Here is a 17219-nt window from a genome sequence, read left to right on the forward strand (position 1 = left end):
GGGTCTGGCCGGAGGGTCAAAGGGCATGAGAGTCTAAACTGACAATCCTTCCTTGAAAGCCAGGATAATCTCGCAATTTGGCCGGGGTGGGGAGCACTGTGTATATATATCTATATCTTTTTTTAAAAAGAAAAACTTCTTTTGCAATATAATTTTATTAAATTGCTGCTTCTCTCTTTTGTTTTTGAAAGGAATACACACACAAACACCAGCTTCTTTTAACTTGCACATTTGTGGATTCGAGGGGGGGACCTCCCCCCCCACAAGATACTGGGGGAGGGGGGTTATTAAAATTAAGAAGCGGTGGGTTTTGAGTCGATTTAGGGTTTTCCGTTGTCCTCAAATGGTCTGAGATGGTGGTGTAGCAGGCGGAGACACCGTAAGCGTTCCCCGGAAAAATATTGGCGAGCTGATGGAAGCTGCCGTTTGACGACGGCTTGTAGGATGAGACTATGTCCCAGCAACAACCCCCAGCTTCTGCCCCCCCCCCCAGTTTATTTCAGAAGAGACCTAGAAGAGCCTTATCCCCAGATTTCTCCCGGCTTCCTTTCAAAACGAGCCGCTTCCAAACTGATTCAGCCTGCACGTGAAATGCTCCTTTTCCGTCTCTGATGGAACTGCTCCAAATCCGGTTTAGCCGAGGACGCCGGGGGAAAAAGACTTGGGAGTGGGAGGGAGGCGCCGCCATCGCGGTCGAAATCCGGATTGAAACCGGATTAAGCGTGGGCGTGACATTCGCCCTCCGATGCCCGTCGGAGGAGCGGCTGCTTAACCGCTCTGTCGAACGCTGCATCCGTTTCCCCAAACCCTGAGAGTTTGGGGGAAGTTGTTGTCTGTGGGGGCAGCCTTTGGAAATAAGGTTTTTATTGGGATCAGTCGTGGTTTGTTTGCTTTTCCTGGCATCGCCCGTTCTGCTAACACACACAGGCTTCCCTGTCCTGTCTTGAACCTACAAGGTTGTGGCGTGCGCTGTGGTTTTCTGGTCCCATAACCTGTCGTCGGAGAATAATACGGCAAGGACAATAACTGTATACTCGCGCCAAGGAAACAGAAGCCAGCAGCATTCTGGAATACCAAAAATATAATTTATGCTGTGCCTATGAAATTTACTGCTGGATTGTGTTTCCTTGAACCCTAATCACCTATCTACCCCGGGTAATTTTTGCTCTTGTAAATCTGCGTTGCTATATTATTATCCCCACACACACTGGTATGAAAAGGCCCAAATTCAATACTGGAATGAGAGATTTGGCACCCCTCATTCTACTCCCCTCCTGGCTGATGCAGTGCTGTCAGGATTGGCCGAGGGGTAGATCAAGTGGGCGGGGCTTGATTGAGGGGGAGGAGCCAGGTGGGCGGGGCTAAGTTGGTTGACACGCCCACTCGCCCCTATTATGAGTTCGGTCTGATTCAGGAAAACTTAAACTTGCAGAACTTTCCGTAAGTGAAGGAATCAAATGCAATCAGATATAGCTAGATGGCTGACTACACAAAACGCATTCTCAGAAATCGCACCTATACAAACGAAAGAGTTATTAACTGTCCTTGACTACAAATAAAACAACGATTTGACACGGATGTGATTTGCAGCCGTCGAAGGGACAGGGAAGGGAATTAATTTGGTTCGCTTTTCAATTCTGCCATTGGAATCCCAGGGAAATCCTGTAGATATAATGCACTATATTCCAATCAATTGTCTATTAGGGGGAAAATGCATGGTTGAGGCAAAATTACCTACAAAGCAACTACAGGGGTACCTCGGTTAAAGAACAGTCCGGTTCAAGAACGATTTGGTTTACAGACTCCGCAAAAACCAGAAATAGTGTCTTGGTTTGAGAACTTTACCTCGGTCTAAGAACGGAATCCGAACGGTGGAAGGGCACCGGCGGCGGGAGGCCTCATTAGGGAAAGCGCGCCTCGGTTTAAGAACGGTTTCGGTTTAAGAACGGACTTCTGGAACGGATTACGTTCATAAACCGAGGTACCACTGTCTATTAAGGTGAGTGGATTTTTCTGCGGGTTTTTCCAGAGCAAACAGATGCTGAAATTGAACGTGAGAAACTAAGAGGAAAACAAGACTTGACCAATTTATCGGCCCGTACTGCTTTCTCCGACAGCACTGCACAGCCGGGATGTCGCCGTCCCCAAGACCTTAAGCCACATTTTTCCTTTTGTGAAGTTTTATCCTTTTGTGTCCATGTCTCCTGTTGTCATTGCGTAGTCTGGAAGAGGAGGAGGAGGAAGAGGAAGGGAACATTGGGGTGGGGTGGGGAGATAACCGAGGCAAGAATGTTTCTCAGAGTCGGGCCAGGATCCAGCCGGCGTCGATTCTCATTTCCTTCAATTTTTTATTTCCCCCGATCCCCTCTTTTCCGTATATCTGACCGGAAGTTCGTTTTCTGACGGTGACGCGCAAACACACTTCTGCCGTTTATATTTTACAGATGTCGCAATAATAGTTTACTCTCTCGCTTTACTGCTTGCTAAGTTAACACACGTATTCGCAGTGTTGTCCACGCCGGGAAGAGTGAACTGAGACCGTTTCCCGGCCAAAGAGGAAATGGATCTGGCCTCAGGGGCGTCCTGTTCTACACCGCAGCCTTAAACTGGTTTCGCGGCCGGCCTTTCTCTGCTGCGAACGGTGGGTTGCACAGAACCCGACTCAGAGTAGATGTATTGGAAAGTTGCGTCTGGAACCCTTTGTGTCGAGCCCATCCTTTCGTTCGTCAAGGGGTCTACTCTGAGCGCAACGAACTTTCGAGCCCGGCCCTGTCATGCTGCAAGCAGGGATCGTCAACCCACAGTTCCCAGGCGCCCGGCTAAACTACACTTCCCGAGGTTCGTTGGGCGGTTGGGGTTTGTGTGGAGGTGTACAGTGTAGACGTACCTGAGGGAACGAAATAATCGGCTGCAACTCAGATCTCGGTCCGTCAACACAGCAATCTGCAATTCATCCCTCTCTCATTTCAGCCGGGCTCACCATGGTATCCCCATTCACTCACATGCACACACAGGCTTGCTTTTCTCCAGTGCTTTTCACAATATTTGATTCTAGCATTCGTCATACGCGTACTGTTTTTTGTTTTTTTTTTAGCCAATGCACTTTTCTTCCTTGTTTTTTTTATTTTAAAATGTACCATTATCCGAAAGCCGGCTCTGGTTTTCGTTCCTTTTCTCTCCCACCCCACCCCCTATGCAAAAGGAAAATAAAAAAATAAAATTCCAAAAGGACAATTTAAAAAAAAAAAAATGAGAAAAAAATAAGAAAAAGGGTGAAAAAAAATAAGAAAAAAGTTGCAAAAAATGAGAAAAAAATGTATAAAAATTAAATAAGCTATGCTTTCAACTGTCTCGCAGCCTCTTGTGTCTTTTGTATATGCAAGTCTCTGGTTTTGCATTATTATATGCAATTATAATATGCAAATAACTGAGCTTTTCGGCCTTCTAAAAAGAAAAGGGGAAATACTACATTACAAAGCAAGCCTCTTGTGTCCGCACCCGACCATAACACGCACATAGTTTTTAGAGGAGGAAAACAAGAAAAAAAATATTCTAAACGAAACAGTGGATGTATGATTTTTGTGCTTCATTCTGCGGCCACAGACATGTGATCTGACGGTGAGTTTGGGGTAGCCCAATGCAAAAATCCTGAGGATCCATGTGGATCCATGCTTTGTAACCACGTTTTTGCACCACTGCGGCCCCAGGCAACAGTGGGTGCGTGATTTTTTTGGTGCAAGCTGTAGCCATGGACATGCTATGTGATCTGCTGGTGAATTTGGGGTGACCCGTGTAAGCGGCTCCTCTCCTCTCCCGCTTTGCTCCTTTAAAAAAGCAGGCTCTCTGTCCCTCTCTCCTCCCCACTCAGCGGCTCTTCTCCCGCTTTGCTGTTTCAAAGCGAGCCACGGAGGAGGGAAGGAAGGGGAACCATGGATCCTCTGCTCACGACTGCAGCAGATCCCCCCGTCATCCGTAGGCATTCACTCCATAACACGCACAGACATTTCCCCTTACTTTCTAGGAGGGAAAAAGTGAGTGTTATGGTGCAAAAAATACGGTATATAGCTTGTACAGAGTTAAAGCCAGCAGGTCCAATTGTGGTCCACTATCTCCATCTGCTGGCCAAACAGGGTTAGTGTTTGGCCCTGGCTTTCAAAAGCAAAGAAGGGCTAAAAGCTTCGCCGGTTGGATTTCTACCTGTCAGGCAGGCGCAAAGGAGAAAAAGAGATATGATAGCCATTTTCAAACATCTGAAGGACTGTCACGTGGAAGGTGGAACGAGCTCGTTTTCTCCTGCTCCCGAAGGTAGGACTCGAACCCATGGCTTCCAGTTACAGAAAAAGGAGATCCTGACTAAACATCAGCCGCTCTGAGAGGTAGCTTCCCACAAATATATATATAAAAATAATACACGTTAAAAGGCTTCCCTATACAGGGGTTAGGCTTGCGAGTGGCACTGTGGTCTAAACCAGAGAGTCTAGGGCTTGCCGATCAGAAGGTCGGCGGTTCGAATCCCCGCAATGACGGGGTGAGCTCCCGTTGCTCGGTCCCTGCTCCTGCCAACCTAGCAGTTCAAAAGCACGTCAAAGTGCAAGTAGATAAATAGGTACTGCTCCAGCACGAAGGTAAATGGCGTTTCCATACACTGCTCTGGTTCGCCAGAACACTGTCCAACCATCTCGTCCTCCGTCGTCCCCTTCTCCTTGCGCCCTCCATCTTTCCCAGCATCAGGGTCTTTTTCAGGGAGTCTTCTCTTCTCACGAGGTGGCCAAAGTATTGGAGCCTCAGCTTCAGGATCTGTCCTTCCAGTGAGCACTCAGGGCTGATTTCCTTCAGAATGGAGAGATTGGATCTTCTTGCAGTCCATGGGACTCTCCAGAGTCTCCTCCAGCACCAGAATTCAAAAGCATCCATTCTTTGGCCATCAGCCTTCTTTATGGTCCAGCTCTCACTTCCATACATCACTACTGGGAAAACCAGAGCTTTGACTATACAGTGGTACCTCGGGTTACATACGCTTCAGGTTACAGACTCCGCCAACCCAGAAATAGTGCTTCAGGTTAAGAACAGTTTCAGGTTAAGAACGGACCTCCAGAACGAATTAAGTACTTAACCCGAGGTACCACTGTCTGGACCTTTGTTGGCAAGGTGATGTCTCTGCTTTTTAAGGTTTTAGAGTTAGTTTTTTCCTTGGCTCAGGGTGGGGGTGGCACAGTGGCGTAGCGTGGGGGGTGCAGGGGGGCCCAGGCGCACCGGGCGCAACATCTGGGGGGCGCGCTCGCACTCGCAGCTCTCTGCCCCTACCTGCGCCCCCTACCCCCACAGGTTAGGGGGCACAAATTACTTGCCTTGCCCCGGGTGCTGACAACCCACGCTACGCCACTGGGGTGGCATAACTCCATACCCTCCAACGTTTCCCAAAAGAAAATAAGATAAGCAGGATATTCTGCGATCCAATCAGAAACAGGGGTGGTTTCAGTAAATCCGGGACTGTTCCTGGAAAACAGGGGCACTTCGAGTGTCTGGGATGAACCGTCGCCCCCCTGTCCAGGATAATGGGGAGTAACTAAGAAAAGAACAGGGACTCATACAGAGATACACATTTATACTGAGTCAGGCAACTGTCCACATAGCACTGGCCACACGCAGCGGCTCTGCAGAGAGTCACGCAAACAGTCGTTCCTAGGGATGCCCGTCTGCAAGCGAAACGCTTGGGGGGGGGGCTCTTGGGCCTTTCCCCGCGAGAAAATGACTCATGAAGAGGCGCATCGGGCCACCCCTTGCGCGGCGCAGCGCTTGGGGAAGCCTTTTCCCAGCGTGGCAACCTTTTTCTCCCGTGCCGGGCGGAGGAGGCCTCGCTCCACCTCCGGCTCCTCCTCTGCCGCCCCGTCGTCATTTCCAGTGCGGCTGTCGCTGCTGTCACATCCGCCTCCTCGGGAGGAGGAGCAGGAGGCGCCGAAGGGGAGGCGCAGACGAGCAGCGAGCCAGCGCCAGCCGCGTCTCCAAGTTCCAGGCCCCGGGCGCGTAATGCGGAGCGCGGCGGGGGCCGGTTGCAGCGCCCGGGCGGGGGCCCGGAGGCGGCGGATCGGGGCCTGGCCGGTGCTGGGCGGCTAGATCCGAGCAGCTGCTGCCGGGAGAGGAGGGAGGAAGCCAGCCAGACGGAGGAGGGAGAGAAAGAAAGAGAGAGACGCACAAGAGACGCCAGCTGCCGTGCGCCAAAGCGCGCTTTGGAGAGACCCCCGTCGGGACTTGGAGAGGGACGCGCGGCGGCGAGGGTGATTATCCGGGCGAGGCGGGGGGCGGAGGGGGCGTCACTTGTCCTTAGGATCCCGCGGCGGATAGAGACGGGAGGGTGCAGGGAGGGGAGCCCGTGGCGGCGAGCCCGATCCGGGTTGTTTCCTTTCGCTTTGCGCGCGCCTCCCTCGCCGAGGAGCGGAGATTATCCGTGCGCCTTCGGGCCTCCCTTCTCCCCCGAGGTGCGCTGCCTTGAGGGACCTCCTCGCGAGCCGGCCCGGCGGCTCCACCGAGCGCGCTGTTGCCGACGCGGACCGGCAGCGGCTCCCCGGGGTTTCGGGCAAGGAAGGGGCTCCCTCTTTCCACCCCACCAGCCCTTCCTGGATGCAAGAACAAGATGCCAGTCCTCAAGGATCAGGGCTAAGGGTAGATTTAAGCCGAGAAGCTGCCTTGTGCAGTGGGCCCCAATCCCTCAGTATTGTCGGAACTGGCTGGCAGCAGCTGTCCAGGGGCTTCAAGACTGAACCTTCTTAAATCTTCTCAACGCCCCCCTTTTTTTTTTGCAAAACCACCAACATGTTAGGCGGTATGTCTACCAGATGCCTCAGCGCTGGTAAACCCACCGAAAGGTCCATTGATTTCAATAGGTCTCCGAGGAGGAGGAGGAGGACCTAGTTGGGAACTGTTTGCGTTCTCTCCATTTGCGTGTGTATTTGGGGGGGGGTTTGTTTTGCAAACTTTGACCCTTTCCAGAGCGCGCGCACGCACACAGTAGAGCAGTCCGGGTGTCTGCAACTTTACCAGTTTACTCTGAAGTCAGGCCCCCTCCCTCCTGAGTTGCGTGCCCCACCTCCCCCCCCCCCCCCAGAGATACATCTGGCAGAGTTGAATACTTAACGGTGTGTGTTTAGAAGGCAGGCAGCGGCCGATGATGTCATTATTGTTTTTCCATAGCACACCGTTCGACAGGGTTGTGCATCGTGGAAAGAAGAAAAAACCTTGTCCAATCCACGGATGGCTCTGCAGCGATGATTTTTATATATATATTTGGAATTTGTAGTTAAGGGAGTCCGCTTGGCAGCCTCTGCCCTGGACTGCGGAAAACGTCTGTGAATATATCTATATACAGTGGTACCTTGGTTCTCAAAGATTTGGTTTCCTGCCCGGAAACCTATGTCCCCACTGTGGAAGGATGCGTGGATCCAGAATTGGCCTCCACCGTCGGTTACGGACTCATTGTTAAAACCGTGTTTATGGAAGACAGTCTTACTCGGCTAGGAGGGATCGCCGAAAAAGAAGAAGGTTCTCAAACTTAATCCGTTCCGGGTCATCTTCCGGGTCATGTGGCCAGCAGGACTAAGCCGCTTCTGGCGAACCAGAGCAGCGCACGGAAATGCCGTTTACGGTCCTGCCGGAGTGGTACCTATTTATCTACTTTGACGTGCTTCCGAACTGCTAGGTTGGCAGGAGCAGGGACCGAGCAACGGGAGCTCACCCCGTCATTGCGGGGATTCGAACCGCCGACCTTCTGATCGGCAAGTCATAGGCTCTGTGGTTTAACCCACAGCGCCACCCACGTCCCTAACAAATTTAACTAGATAATCATTAAATTTAATCCACTCTCTCTTTTTATTTTTAGGACTCTGCAGAGGGAAACGGATGCTCAGCCAGGAGACTTCGGAACGCAGCCGTTGTACGCCGGAATGCGGGAGAACACTCTCATAGTTCTTCGGAGTGGACATGTCATAAAGGCTTCCTCCGTCCAGCGGGAAGCTAAAACATTTCCCTAAGCGCCCTTAGCTTCGCTTCTTTCCTCCGGCCCGGGACTTCTGCGGGTGTCCCCCCCCCATAAAACCCCATATTCCTGCCCCACCGGCCACCATGAACGGCCTGACGGTCAGCGAACTCTGTTGCCTTTTCTGTTGCCCGCCCTGCCCCGGGCGCATCGCCGCCAAACTGGCCTTCCTGCCCCCCGAGCCGACGTACACCATCGTCCCCGAACCGGATCCCGTTGCGGGGGGGCCCGGCAGCGCCTCCCCCCGAGGAGGAGCCATGACCCGCTGGAAGCTGCACCTGGGCGACCGAGCGGATTTCCAGTACGCCCAGCGGGAACTGGACACCATCGAGGTGTTTCTGACCAAGAGCAGCCGTGGGAACCGCGTGGGGTGCATGTACGTCCGTTGCGTACCTGGCGCCAGGTGAGACGGTTTCGGGCTGCGTTTATTCCACCCTGTTTCGCTTTCACCGTATTTTTCGCTCTATAAGACGCACCAGACCACAAGACGCACCTAGTTTTTGGAGGAGGAAAACAAGAAACAAAATATTCTGAATCTCAGAAGCCAGAACAGCAAGAGGGATCGCTGCGCAGCAAAACCTGTTCTGGTTTCTGGGATAGCTGCGCAGCCTGCATTCGCTCCAGAAGACGCACACACATTTCCCCTTACTTTTTAGGAGGGGAAAAGTGAGTCCTATAGAGCAAAAAATATGGTAATTTGTTTGGCACCTTTCCGTCTTTCTGCTGTTCTTATTATCTTCATTGCGAAACAGACAACGCAGGCAGACAAAACCAATACCGCAATGACCACTAATAATAATAATAATAATAATAATAATAATAATAATACAGTGGTACCTCGGGTTACAGGGACACAGGTGGCGCTGTGGGTAAAACCTCAGCGCCTAGGACTTGCCGATTGCATGGTCGGCAGTTCGAATCCCCGCGACAGGGTGTGCTCCCGTCGTTCGGTCCCAGCGCCTGCCAACCTAGCAGTTCGAAAGCACGTCAAAGTGCAAGTAGATAAATAGGTACCACTCCGGCGGGAAGGTAAACGGCGTTTCCGTGTGCGGCTCTGGCTCGCCAGAGCAGCTTCGTCACGCTAGCCACGTGACCCGGAAGTGTCTGCGGACAGCGCTGGCTCCCGGCCTATAGAGTGAGATGAGCGCACAACCCTAGAGTCTGGCAAGACTGGCCCGTACGGGCAGGGGTACCTTTACCTTTACCTACCTCGGGTTACATACGCTTCAGGTTACAGACTCCGCTAACCCAGAAATAGTACCTCGGGTTAAGAACTTTGCTTCAGGATGAGAACAGAAATTGCGCGGTGGCAGCAGGAGGCCCCATTAGCTAAAGTGGTGCTTCAGGTTAAGAACAGTTCCAGGTTCTGAACGGACCTCCGGAACGAATTAAGTACTTAACCTGAGGTACCACTGTAATAAATAAAATTTTATTTATATCCCGTCCTCCCCAGCCGAAGCTGGGCTTAGAGCAGCTAACAACAGTAAAATAATAACAGCATTCTAAAATCAATTCATTCTAAAATCAGTTTTAAATCAAATTAATGGCAACCATTATTTTGACTAAACATTAATTGACTACACATTATCTAACACAGGGGTCAGCAAACTTTTTCAGCAGGGGTCCGGTCCACTGTCCCTCAGACCTTGTGGGGGACCGGACTATATTTTTTGGGGCGGAAATGAACAATTTCCTCTGCCCCACAAATAACCCAGAGATGCATTTGAAATAAAAGGACACTTTCTACTCATGTCAAAACACGCTGATTCCTGGACTGTCCACGGGCCGGATTGAAAAGGCGATTGAGCCGGATCCGGCCCCCAGGTCTTAGTTTGCCTTCCCGTGATCTAACATCACACATATTTTTGACTTCCGAATCACCTCATTGTGCTTTCTAAATATTCTTATAATAATTTTATTATTTACACCCCGCCCATCTGGCCAGGTCTCCCCAGCCACTCTGGGCGGCTCCCAACTGAATATTAAAAACACAATACAGCATTAAACATTAAAAACTTCCCTAAACAGGGCTGTCTTCAGATGTCTTCTAAAAGTCAGAGAGTTGCTTATTGCCTTGACATCCGACGGGAGGGCGTTCCACAGGGAGGGCGCCACCACCGAGAAGGCCCTCTACGCCCCCTCTGCTCCCCCCCCCCATGGTCTTCTGGCAGTTCCCTCCCTGCGAGAAGCGAGGTTACAGGGAACCAGGCAGAGGGCCTTCTCGGTGGTGGCGCCCTACCGTCCGATGTCAAGGAAATAAACAACTATCTGACTTTCAGAAGACATCTGAAGGCAGCCCTGTTTAGGGAAGCTTTTAATGTTTGAAGTTCTATTCTGTTTTTATATGTACTGGAGACCGCCCAAAGTGGCAGATCGGAAAATCAGAGAGCCAGTATGGTTTAGGGGTTAGAGTGACTTACTGGGAACTGAGAGACCTGGGTTCAAATCTCCCCTTGGCCCTGAAGCTCACTGCGTGTGACTTTGGGCCCGTCACTGCCTTTCCGCCTGACCTAGTGAGGTTACAGGGAACCAGGCAGAGGGCCTTCTCGGTGGTGGCACCCTCCCAGCAGATGTCAAGGAAATAAACAACTTTCTGACTTTCAGAAGACATCTGAAGGCAGCCCTGTTTAGGGAAGTTCTTAATGTTTGATCGTGCTTTTAATATTCTGTTGGGAGCCGCAGAAGGGAGGCAGTGTTGCCGTATGGGGGGATTGCCGTAACCTCAGCGGAGATTTTGCCGGCTCGGCCACAGGCTGCCTGCTGGGGAGAAGAAGGGAGGGCGGCGGCCAGGAAGGAGCAATAAGACAGATGTTAGCGCCACAGCTGTTTCCGCTGTGGATGAGGGTGTTTCCCCGGTTTGGAATTTCCTGTCCGCTTTCCAACGGATACCAGGATCCGTTCATCCGGTTTGCTGCAAACTGTTAAAAATAAGTGACCTCCTTGCTTAACAAAAGACCTGCATATCACCAGGCCTGCCGCGAAATAACTCTGTTTTATGGTGACAAGCACAAGACGGGCTGTGATGGTCGATGGACAGCTGCTGATTTTAAACTCCGGGACATAGATTTTTAGTGGAAGGAAACACTATTTTTACAGCGGAAATGAGTTTATAGGGAGCTTTCCACTTCGCCTATTGCGGCCGCACCAGGAATTTTGGTGGGCCCCGCCCCCCAAAAAAAGTTATTGAGCTTGCTTTTTGGGGGAGAAAGCGCCTCAAAAATGTTGTCATCTGTCCTCAGTGCCGGATTTACGTATAAGCTAAAGACGTTATAGCTTAGGGCCCCATTCTCTTGGGGGCCCCCCAAAAAATATAAAGGGGGAAAACTGGATGTACATTTCCAAAATATAAGATAGAAAACAAATGGAAAAAAACCCTACATCCAGCAACAGTGTTTTGTGTTGTGTAGGCTCCTGTGATGTAAGTCTTGGGCCCCGCCTGCTCCCTAAAATATCACTGCTTTGCTCATTTCTATATATAGGGTGGGACGCGGGTGGTGCTCTGGGTTAAACCACAGAGCCTAGGACTTGCCGATCCGAAGGTTGGCGGTTCGAATTCCCACGACGGTGTGAGCTCCCATTGCTCGGTCCCTGCTCCTGCCAACCTAGCAGCTCGAAATCACGTCAAAGTGCAAGTAGATAAATAGGTACCGCTCCAGCGGGAAGGTCAACGGCGTTTCCGTGCGCTGCTCTCGTTCGCCAGAAGCGGCTTAGTCCTGCTGGCCACATGACCCGGAAGCTGTACGCCGGCTCCCTTGGCCAATAAAGCGAGATGAGCGCCACAACCCCAGAGTCGGCCACGACTGGACCTAATGGTCAGGGGTCCCTTTACCTTTTATATATAGGGTGCCTACATTCTGCATGGACTGGTTGCAGGACAACATGGGCAAATGGCTTGAGATACCCATTATGTCCATAAATGACCATACAGCATCTAGGTAAAGGTAAAGGGACCCCTGACCATTAGGTCCAGGCGTGCCCGACTCTGGGGTTGCGGCACTCATCTCGCTTTACTGGCCAAGGGAGCCAGCATACAGCTTCCGGTTCATGTGGCCAGCAGGACTGAGCCGCTTCTGGCGAACCAGAGCAGCGCACGGAAACGCCGTTTACCTTCCCGCTGGAGCGGTACCTATTTATCTACTTGCACTTTGACGTGCTTTTAACTGCTAGGTTGGCAGGAGCAGGGACCGAGCAACGGGAGCTCACCCCGCCGCGGGGATTCGAACTGCCGACCTTCTGATCGGCAAGTCCTAGGCTCTGTGGTTTAACCCACAGTGCCACCCGCGTCCCCTATACAGCATCTATTCAACAGGAAAAAAACAGCGACCATTTGTTGTTGGCAAAGGACAGCTGGACATACAAAGGGCCCCATGACCTTCAGGAGCTGAGGGCCTCATCAAACCAAAATCCGGCCGTGCACCCAAAAGACATTCCCTTCCAACTCTCCTTCCCTTTCAGGTTCACGGTCCTGTTCTCGCACGGCAACGCTGTGGACCTGGGCCAGATGTGCAGCTTCTACATCAGCCTGGGCACTCGCATCAGCTGCAACATCTTCTCCTACGACTACTCGGGGTACGGTGTCAGCACGGGGAAGCCCTCCGAGAAGAATCTGTACGCCGACGTCGACGCCGCCTGGCAAGCGCTGCGCACCCGGTGAGCGTGGCAGCGAGGGTGCCCTGTTTAAGTCAGTTGTTCGCTCGCCATTCTTCAGTGGTCTAAACCACGGAGCCTCTTGGGCTTGCCGATCGGAAGGTCGGCGGTTCGAATCCCCGCGACGGGGTGAACTCCCATTGCTCTGCCCCAGCTCCTGCCAACCTAGCAGTTTGAAAGCACACCGGTGCAAGTAGATAAATAGGTACCACTGCAGTGGGCATTTCCCACCAGATGTTAAGTAAATAAATAACGATCTCACTTTTGGAAGACATCTGAAGGCAGCCCTGTTTAGGGAAGCTTTCAATGTTTTGATGTTTTATCATGTTTCTGTATATTATTATTATGTCCTGTCCATCTGGTGGCTTACAGCATATGTTAAAACATCAAACATTAAAAATTTCCAGATGCAGGGTTGCCTTAAGACGTCTTCTTAAAGTTGTGCAGTTCTTTATCTCCTTGGCATCTGAAGGGAGGGCTTTCCATAGGGGGGGCCACCACCGAGAAGGCCCTGTGCCTGGTTCCCTGTCACCTCGCTTCTCGCAGGGAGGAAACCACCAGCAGGCCCTCAGAGCTGGACCTCAGTGTCTGGGCTGAACGATGGGGGTGGAGACGCTCCTTCAGGTATACTGGGCCATTTAGGGCTTTCAAGGTCAGCACCGACACTTTGAATTGTGCTCGGAAACGTCCTGGGAGCTAATGTAGGTCATTCAGGACTGGTCTTATGTGGTCTCGGCGGCCGCTCCCAGTCCCCAGTCTGGCTGCCGCATTCTGGATTAGTTGCAGTTTCTGGGTCACCTTCAAAGGCAGCCCCACAGACAGTGCATTGCAGTAGTCCAAGCGGGAGATAACCAGAGCATGCACCACTCTGGCCAGACAGTCTGCAGGCAGGGAGGGTCCCATCCTGCGTACCAGGTGGAGCTGCCCTGGTCACAGAATTGACCTGCGCCTCCATGGACAGCTGTGGGTCCAAAATGACCCCCAGGCTGCGCACCTGGTCCTTCGGGGACACAGTGACCCCATTCAGGACCAGGGAGGCCTCCACACTTGCCCACCCGCTGTCCCCCAAGAACAGAACTTCTGTCTTGTCAGGATTTAACCTCAATCCGTTAGCCGCCATCCATAATTATAATTATTATTGTTGGAACTGAAGTTGGCTTTGCTCTCTCTCTCTCTCCCTCCTTCCCTGCCTGCCTTCCAGATACGGGATCAGTCCTGAGAACATCATCTTGTATGGACAGAGCATCGGGACGGTGCCCACTGTCGATCTGGCGTCTCGCTACGAGTGTGCGGCTGTGATCCTACACTCGCCGCTCACTTCAGGGATGCGTGTCGCCTTCCCGGAAACCAAGAAGACCTACTGTTTCGACGCTTTCCCCAAGTAAGGCTACCAAGTGGGTCTGTGTGTGGCATTTTGGGTTGGGTGCTTCCAACTGCTGCCAAATGAGGAAGGAGGGCGGGCCATGGGGCCTGTCCGTCACCGGACATCACCCTCGCAGTCCGGACCAAGATGAAGCAAATTAGAACAACAGACCTAGGTTGAAAATGGTTAAAGGTAAAGGGACCCCTGACCCTTAGGTCCAGTCGTGGCCGACTCTGGGGTTGCGGCGCTCATCTCTCTTTACTGGCCGAGGGGTCCAGCGTCATGTGGCCAGCAGGACTAAGCCACTTCTGGCGAACCAGAGCAGCGCACGGAAACGCCGTTTACCTTCCTGCTGGAGCGGTACCTATTTATCTACTTGCGCTGGTGTGCTTTCGAATTGCTAGGCTGGCAGGAGCAGGGACCGAGCAACGGGAGCTCACCCCGTCATTGCGGGGATTCGAACCGCGGACCTTCTGATCGGCAAGTCCTAGGCTGTGTGGTTTACCCCACAGTGCCACCCGCGTCCTGACAATGGTTAAAAAGTCATTAAACTTTAATATAATTTTTTAAAGCGTAAAAAACAAAAAAACAGATTTGTTGAAATAGGAATAGTAAAAAGAGCACTCTTTAAAAGGAGCCAGTACCCGAAAGCCTGCTGGGTGGAAGGACGACAAGGAGGGAGCCAGTTTGGCTTCTCTAGGGAGGGAGCTGCAAAGTCTGGGAGGAGCCAACACTGAGAAGGCCCTGTCCAGCAATCTCACCAAGTTTGCCTGTGTAGCTGGCGGGAGTTTCAGTGGCCTCCTCTGTAGATCACAAAACCTGGGCAGGTTCGTGGGGGGGAAAGATTTAAAAAATAGTAATAACCAGGGCCTTGTTTCATCTGGAACTCAGTTTAAGAAAACTGTGGTTTAAAAAGCCATGGTTTAAAAAAACCATATGGTTTAAAAACCATGGTGGTGGTTGTTGTTTTTAAAAAGCCATGGTTTAAAATAACCCACCATGGTTTAAATAACCATGGTTATTTAAATAACCATGGTTCCAAAAAAACACCAAAAAACTCACCACCATGGTTTAAATAACCATGGTTCACAAAAACCCCCACCGTGGTTTAAAAAAACCATGGTTAATGTTACGGGGCGAAGCAGGCCAATAACTCATGTTCTTTTCCTCTTCCGCAGCATCGACAAAGTTTCTCGGATCACCTCCCCGGTCCTCTTCATCCACGGCACTGAGGACGAGGTCATTGACTTCTCCCACGGCTTGGCCCTATACGAGCGCTGCCCGAAGGCCGTCGAGCCGCTGTGGGTCGAGGGCGCCGGCCACAACGACATCGAACTCTACAGCCAGTACCTGGAGCGCCTGCGCAAGTTCATTTCGCACGACCTGGCCGGCCAGAACAACTGACAACCGCCCGTCTCGTTTCTCGCCCTCTCCTCCGGCCGCGGCTGCGCGCACCTCGGTTCGGAGGATGGTGAGGGTCTCGCGGCTTTAGGGCGCTGTTACGGGCGCCAGTCCCCTGCCCACCGAAGCGGGAGAGGAGTCCTCCGTTACAGAGGGGCGCCAGTCTCGGGTCTCTTGGGGGCATTCCCTCCGACACCGGGAGCCGCTCGCTCTCCCCCCGCTGCCATCTCTGACGTCGACGCCTCCCGCCCCGGCAATGCGCCGAGCCGCCCCTCTCTGCGCCAGCAGACTAGCCGTTTCCGCACATCGCTGTCCTTTTTTTACAAAAATTACGCCGACGACGCCTCCATCGAGACTACGCTGCCACCATGACATCCCATTTTCTCGGATCCTTCTTTTCGTAACTCTCGGCGCGTCCCAGAGATAGCAATAAGCCAAGGGGGAAGGGGGAAGGTGGGGCGGGATAACCTTTGCCCCGGGGATACAGGGTGGGGTGGGGCGCCAAAATGCATGACGGCCAAAACGGTCCGCTCTGCCTCCGCCGCCCGTTGCACAGCGCCACCTAGAGGCCGGAGGACCTCCATTACAGATTCTCCTGCGCTGCGGCGGGTGGAGTTTTCGCCCTGGTTGTGGAGTACAAGCTGTCTGATCTACGCAGGCCAGGATTAAGTGGGTTGGCGGGAGTCAGAGAGACAGCTTGCCTGTTCCGTCCACAAACTCCCGGATCCTATTGTTTGAATATCCCCGCCGTATCCGGATACCCCCCATGTGTTTGAGCCAGAATTCATTTAATTCCAAGTAACGCAGGGAATCTTTTTCGTGTGTGTGTTATCGGGGGGGGGGGGGAGGAGAGGGAGTTTGGGGAAAGCCTCCCACCCGTTCGTTTTTGAAACAAAGAGGAATAAAAGTTTGGAAGACCCAGATTTGTCTCCCGAGAAATGTTGTTGGGTGTGACTTGCGGGGAACGGCTGGAACTGGGTGTGTTGGGGTACCTGGAAAAAAATCCACATTCCTCTCTCCTGTAAGATCTGCACCATCTCATAACACGCTTCGCTACATCTTCTTCGATGGATTGGGTCTAGGAGAGTCGCTTGCCGGTTCCTTGCAAGGAGATGTTGCTAAGAAACTGACCTGCAAAAGAACCACGTCTAAACGTGCACGATTTCTGCTGTACACGGTTTATAATGATAATTTTATTCTTCGTACTCTGTCCATCTGGCTGGGTTTCCCCAGGCAATCTGGGCGGCTTCTAGCATATACAAATACATATTAAAACATCAACCATTAAAAACTTCCCTAAACAGGGATGCCGTCAGATGTCTTCAAAAAGCCAGATAGTTGTTTATTTCCTTGACATCTGATGGGAGGGCGCCACCACCAAGAAGGCCCTCTGCCTGGTTCCCTGTAACTTCGCTTCTCGCAATGAGGGAACCGCCAGAAGGCCCTCGGCGATGGATCTCAGTGTCCGGGGTGGACGATGGGGGTGGAGACGCTCCTTCATGTATACTGAGCCATTTAGGGCTTTCAAGGTCAGCACCAACACTTTGAATTGTGCTCAGAAACGTCCTGGGAGCCAATGTACGGTAGGTCTTTCAGGACTGGTGTTATGTGCTCTCGGCTGCCGCTCCCAGTCCCCAGTCTAGCTGCCGCATTCTGGATTAGTTGTAGTTTCCGGGTCACCTTCAAAGGCAGCCCCACGGAGAGCGCATGGCAGTAGTCCAAGCGGGAGACAACCAGAGCATGCACCACTCTGGCCAGACAGTCTGCGGGCAGGGAGGG

General features: G+C 52.1%; 1 protein-coding gene across 1 annotated transcript; it reads left to right on the forward strand.

Annotated features, from left to right (window-relative positions):
• The first annotated feature begins 5937 nt into the window (after positions 1 to 5937).
• ABHD17A (abhydrolase domain containing 17A, depalmitoylase) lies at positions 5938 to 16363 on the forward strand. Its single transcript, XM_028713714.2, has 5 exons — positions 5938 to 6275; positions 7874 to 8432; positions 12485 to 12679; positions 13878 to 14057; positions 15218 to 16363. The coding sequence occupies exons 2-5, from the start codon at positions 8116 to 8118 to the stop codon at positions 15441 to 15443; spliced, it is 918 nt and encodes a 305-aa protein (XP_028569547.1). The 5' UTR covers positions 5938 to 6275; positions 7874 to 8115; the 3' UTR covers positions 15444 to 16363.
• The last annotated feature ends 856 nt before the right edge of the window (positions 16364 to 17219 follow it).

The sequence above is a fragment of the Podarcis muralis genome, chromosome 18 (genome assembly GCF_964188315.1).
Source record: "Podarcis muralis chromosome 18, rPodMur119.hap1.1, whole genome shotgun sequence".
Lineage (NCBI taxonomy): Eukaryota > Metazoa > Chordata > Lepidosauria > Squamata > Lacertidae > Podarcis > Podarcis muralis.

Bases quoted from the DNA above. Each gene is read 5' to 3' on its own strand.
- ABHD17A (XM_028713714.2), top strand. From the start codon at position 8,116: ATGAACGGCCTGACGGTCAGCGAACTCTGTTGCCTTTTCTGTTGCCCG. The intron at 8,433-12,484 runs GTGAGACGGTTT...CTTCCCTTTCAG, and splicing joins CGTTGCGTACCTGGCGCCAG to GTTCACGGTCCTGTTCTCGC. The intron at 14,058-15,217 runs GTAAGGCTACCA...CCTCTTCCGCAG, and splicing joins TGTTTCGACGCTTTCCCCAA to CATCGACAAAGTTTCTCGGA.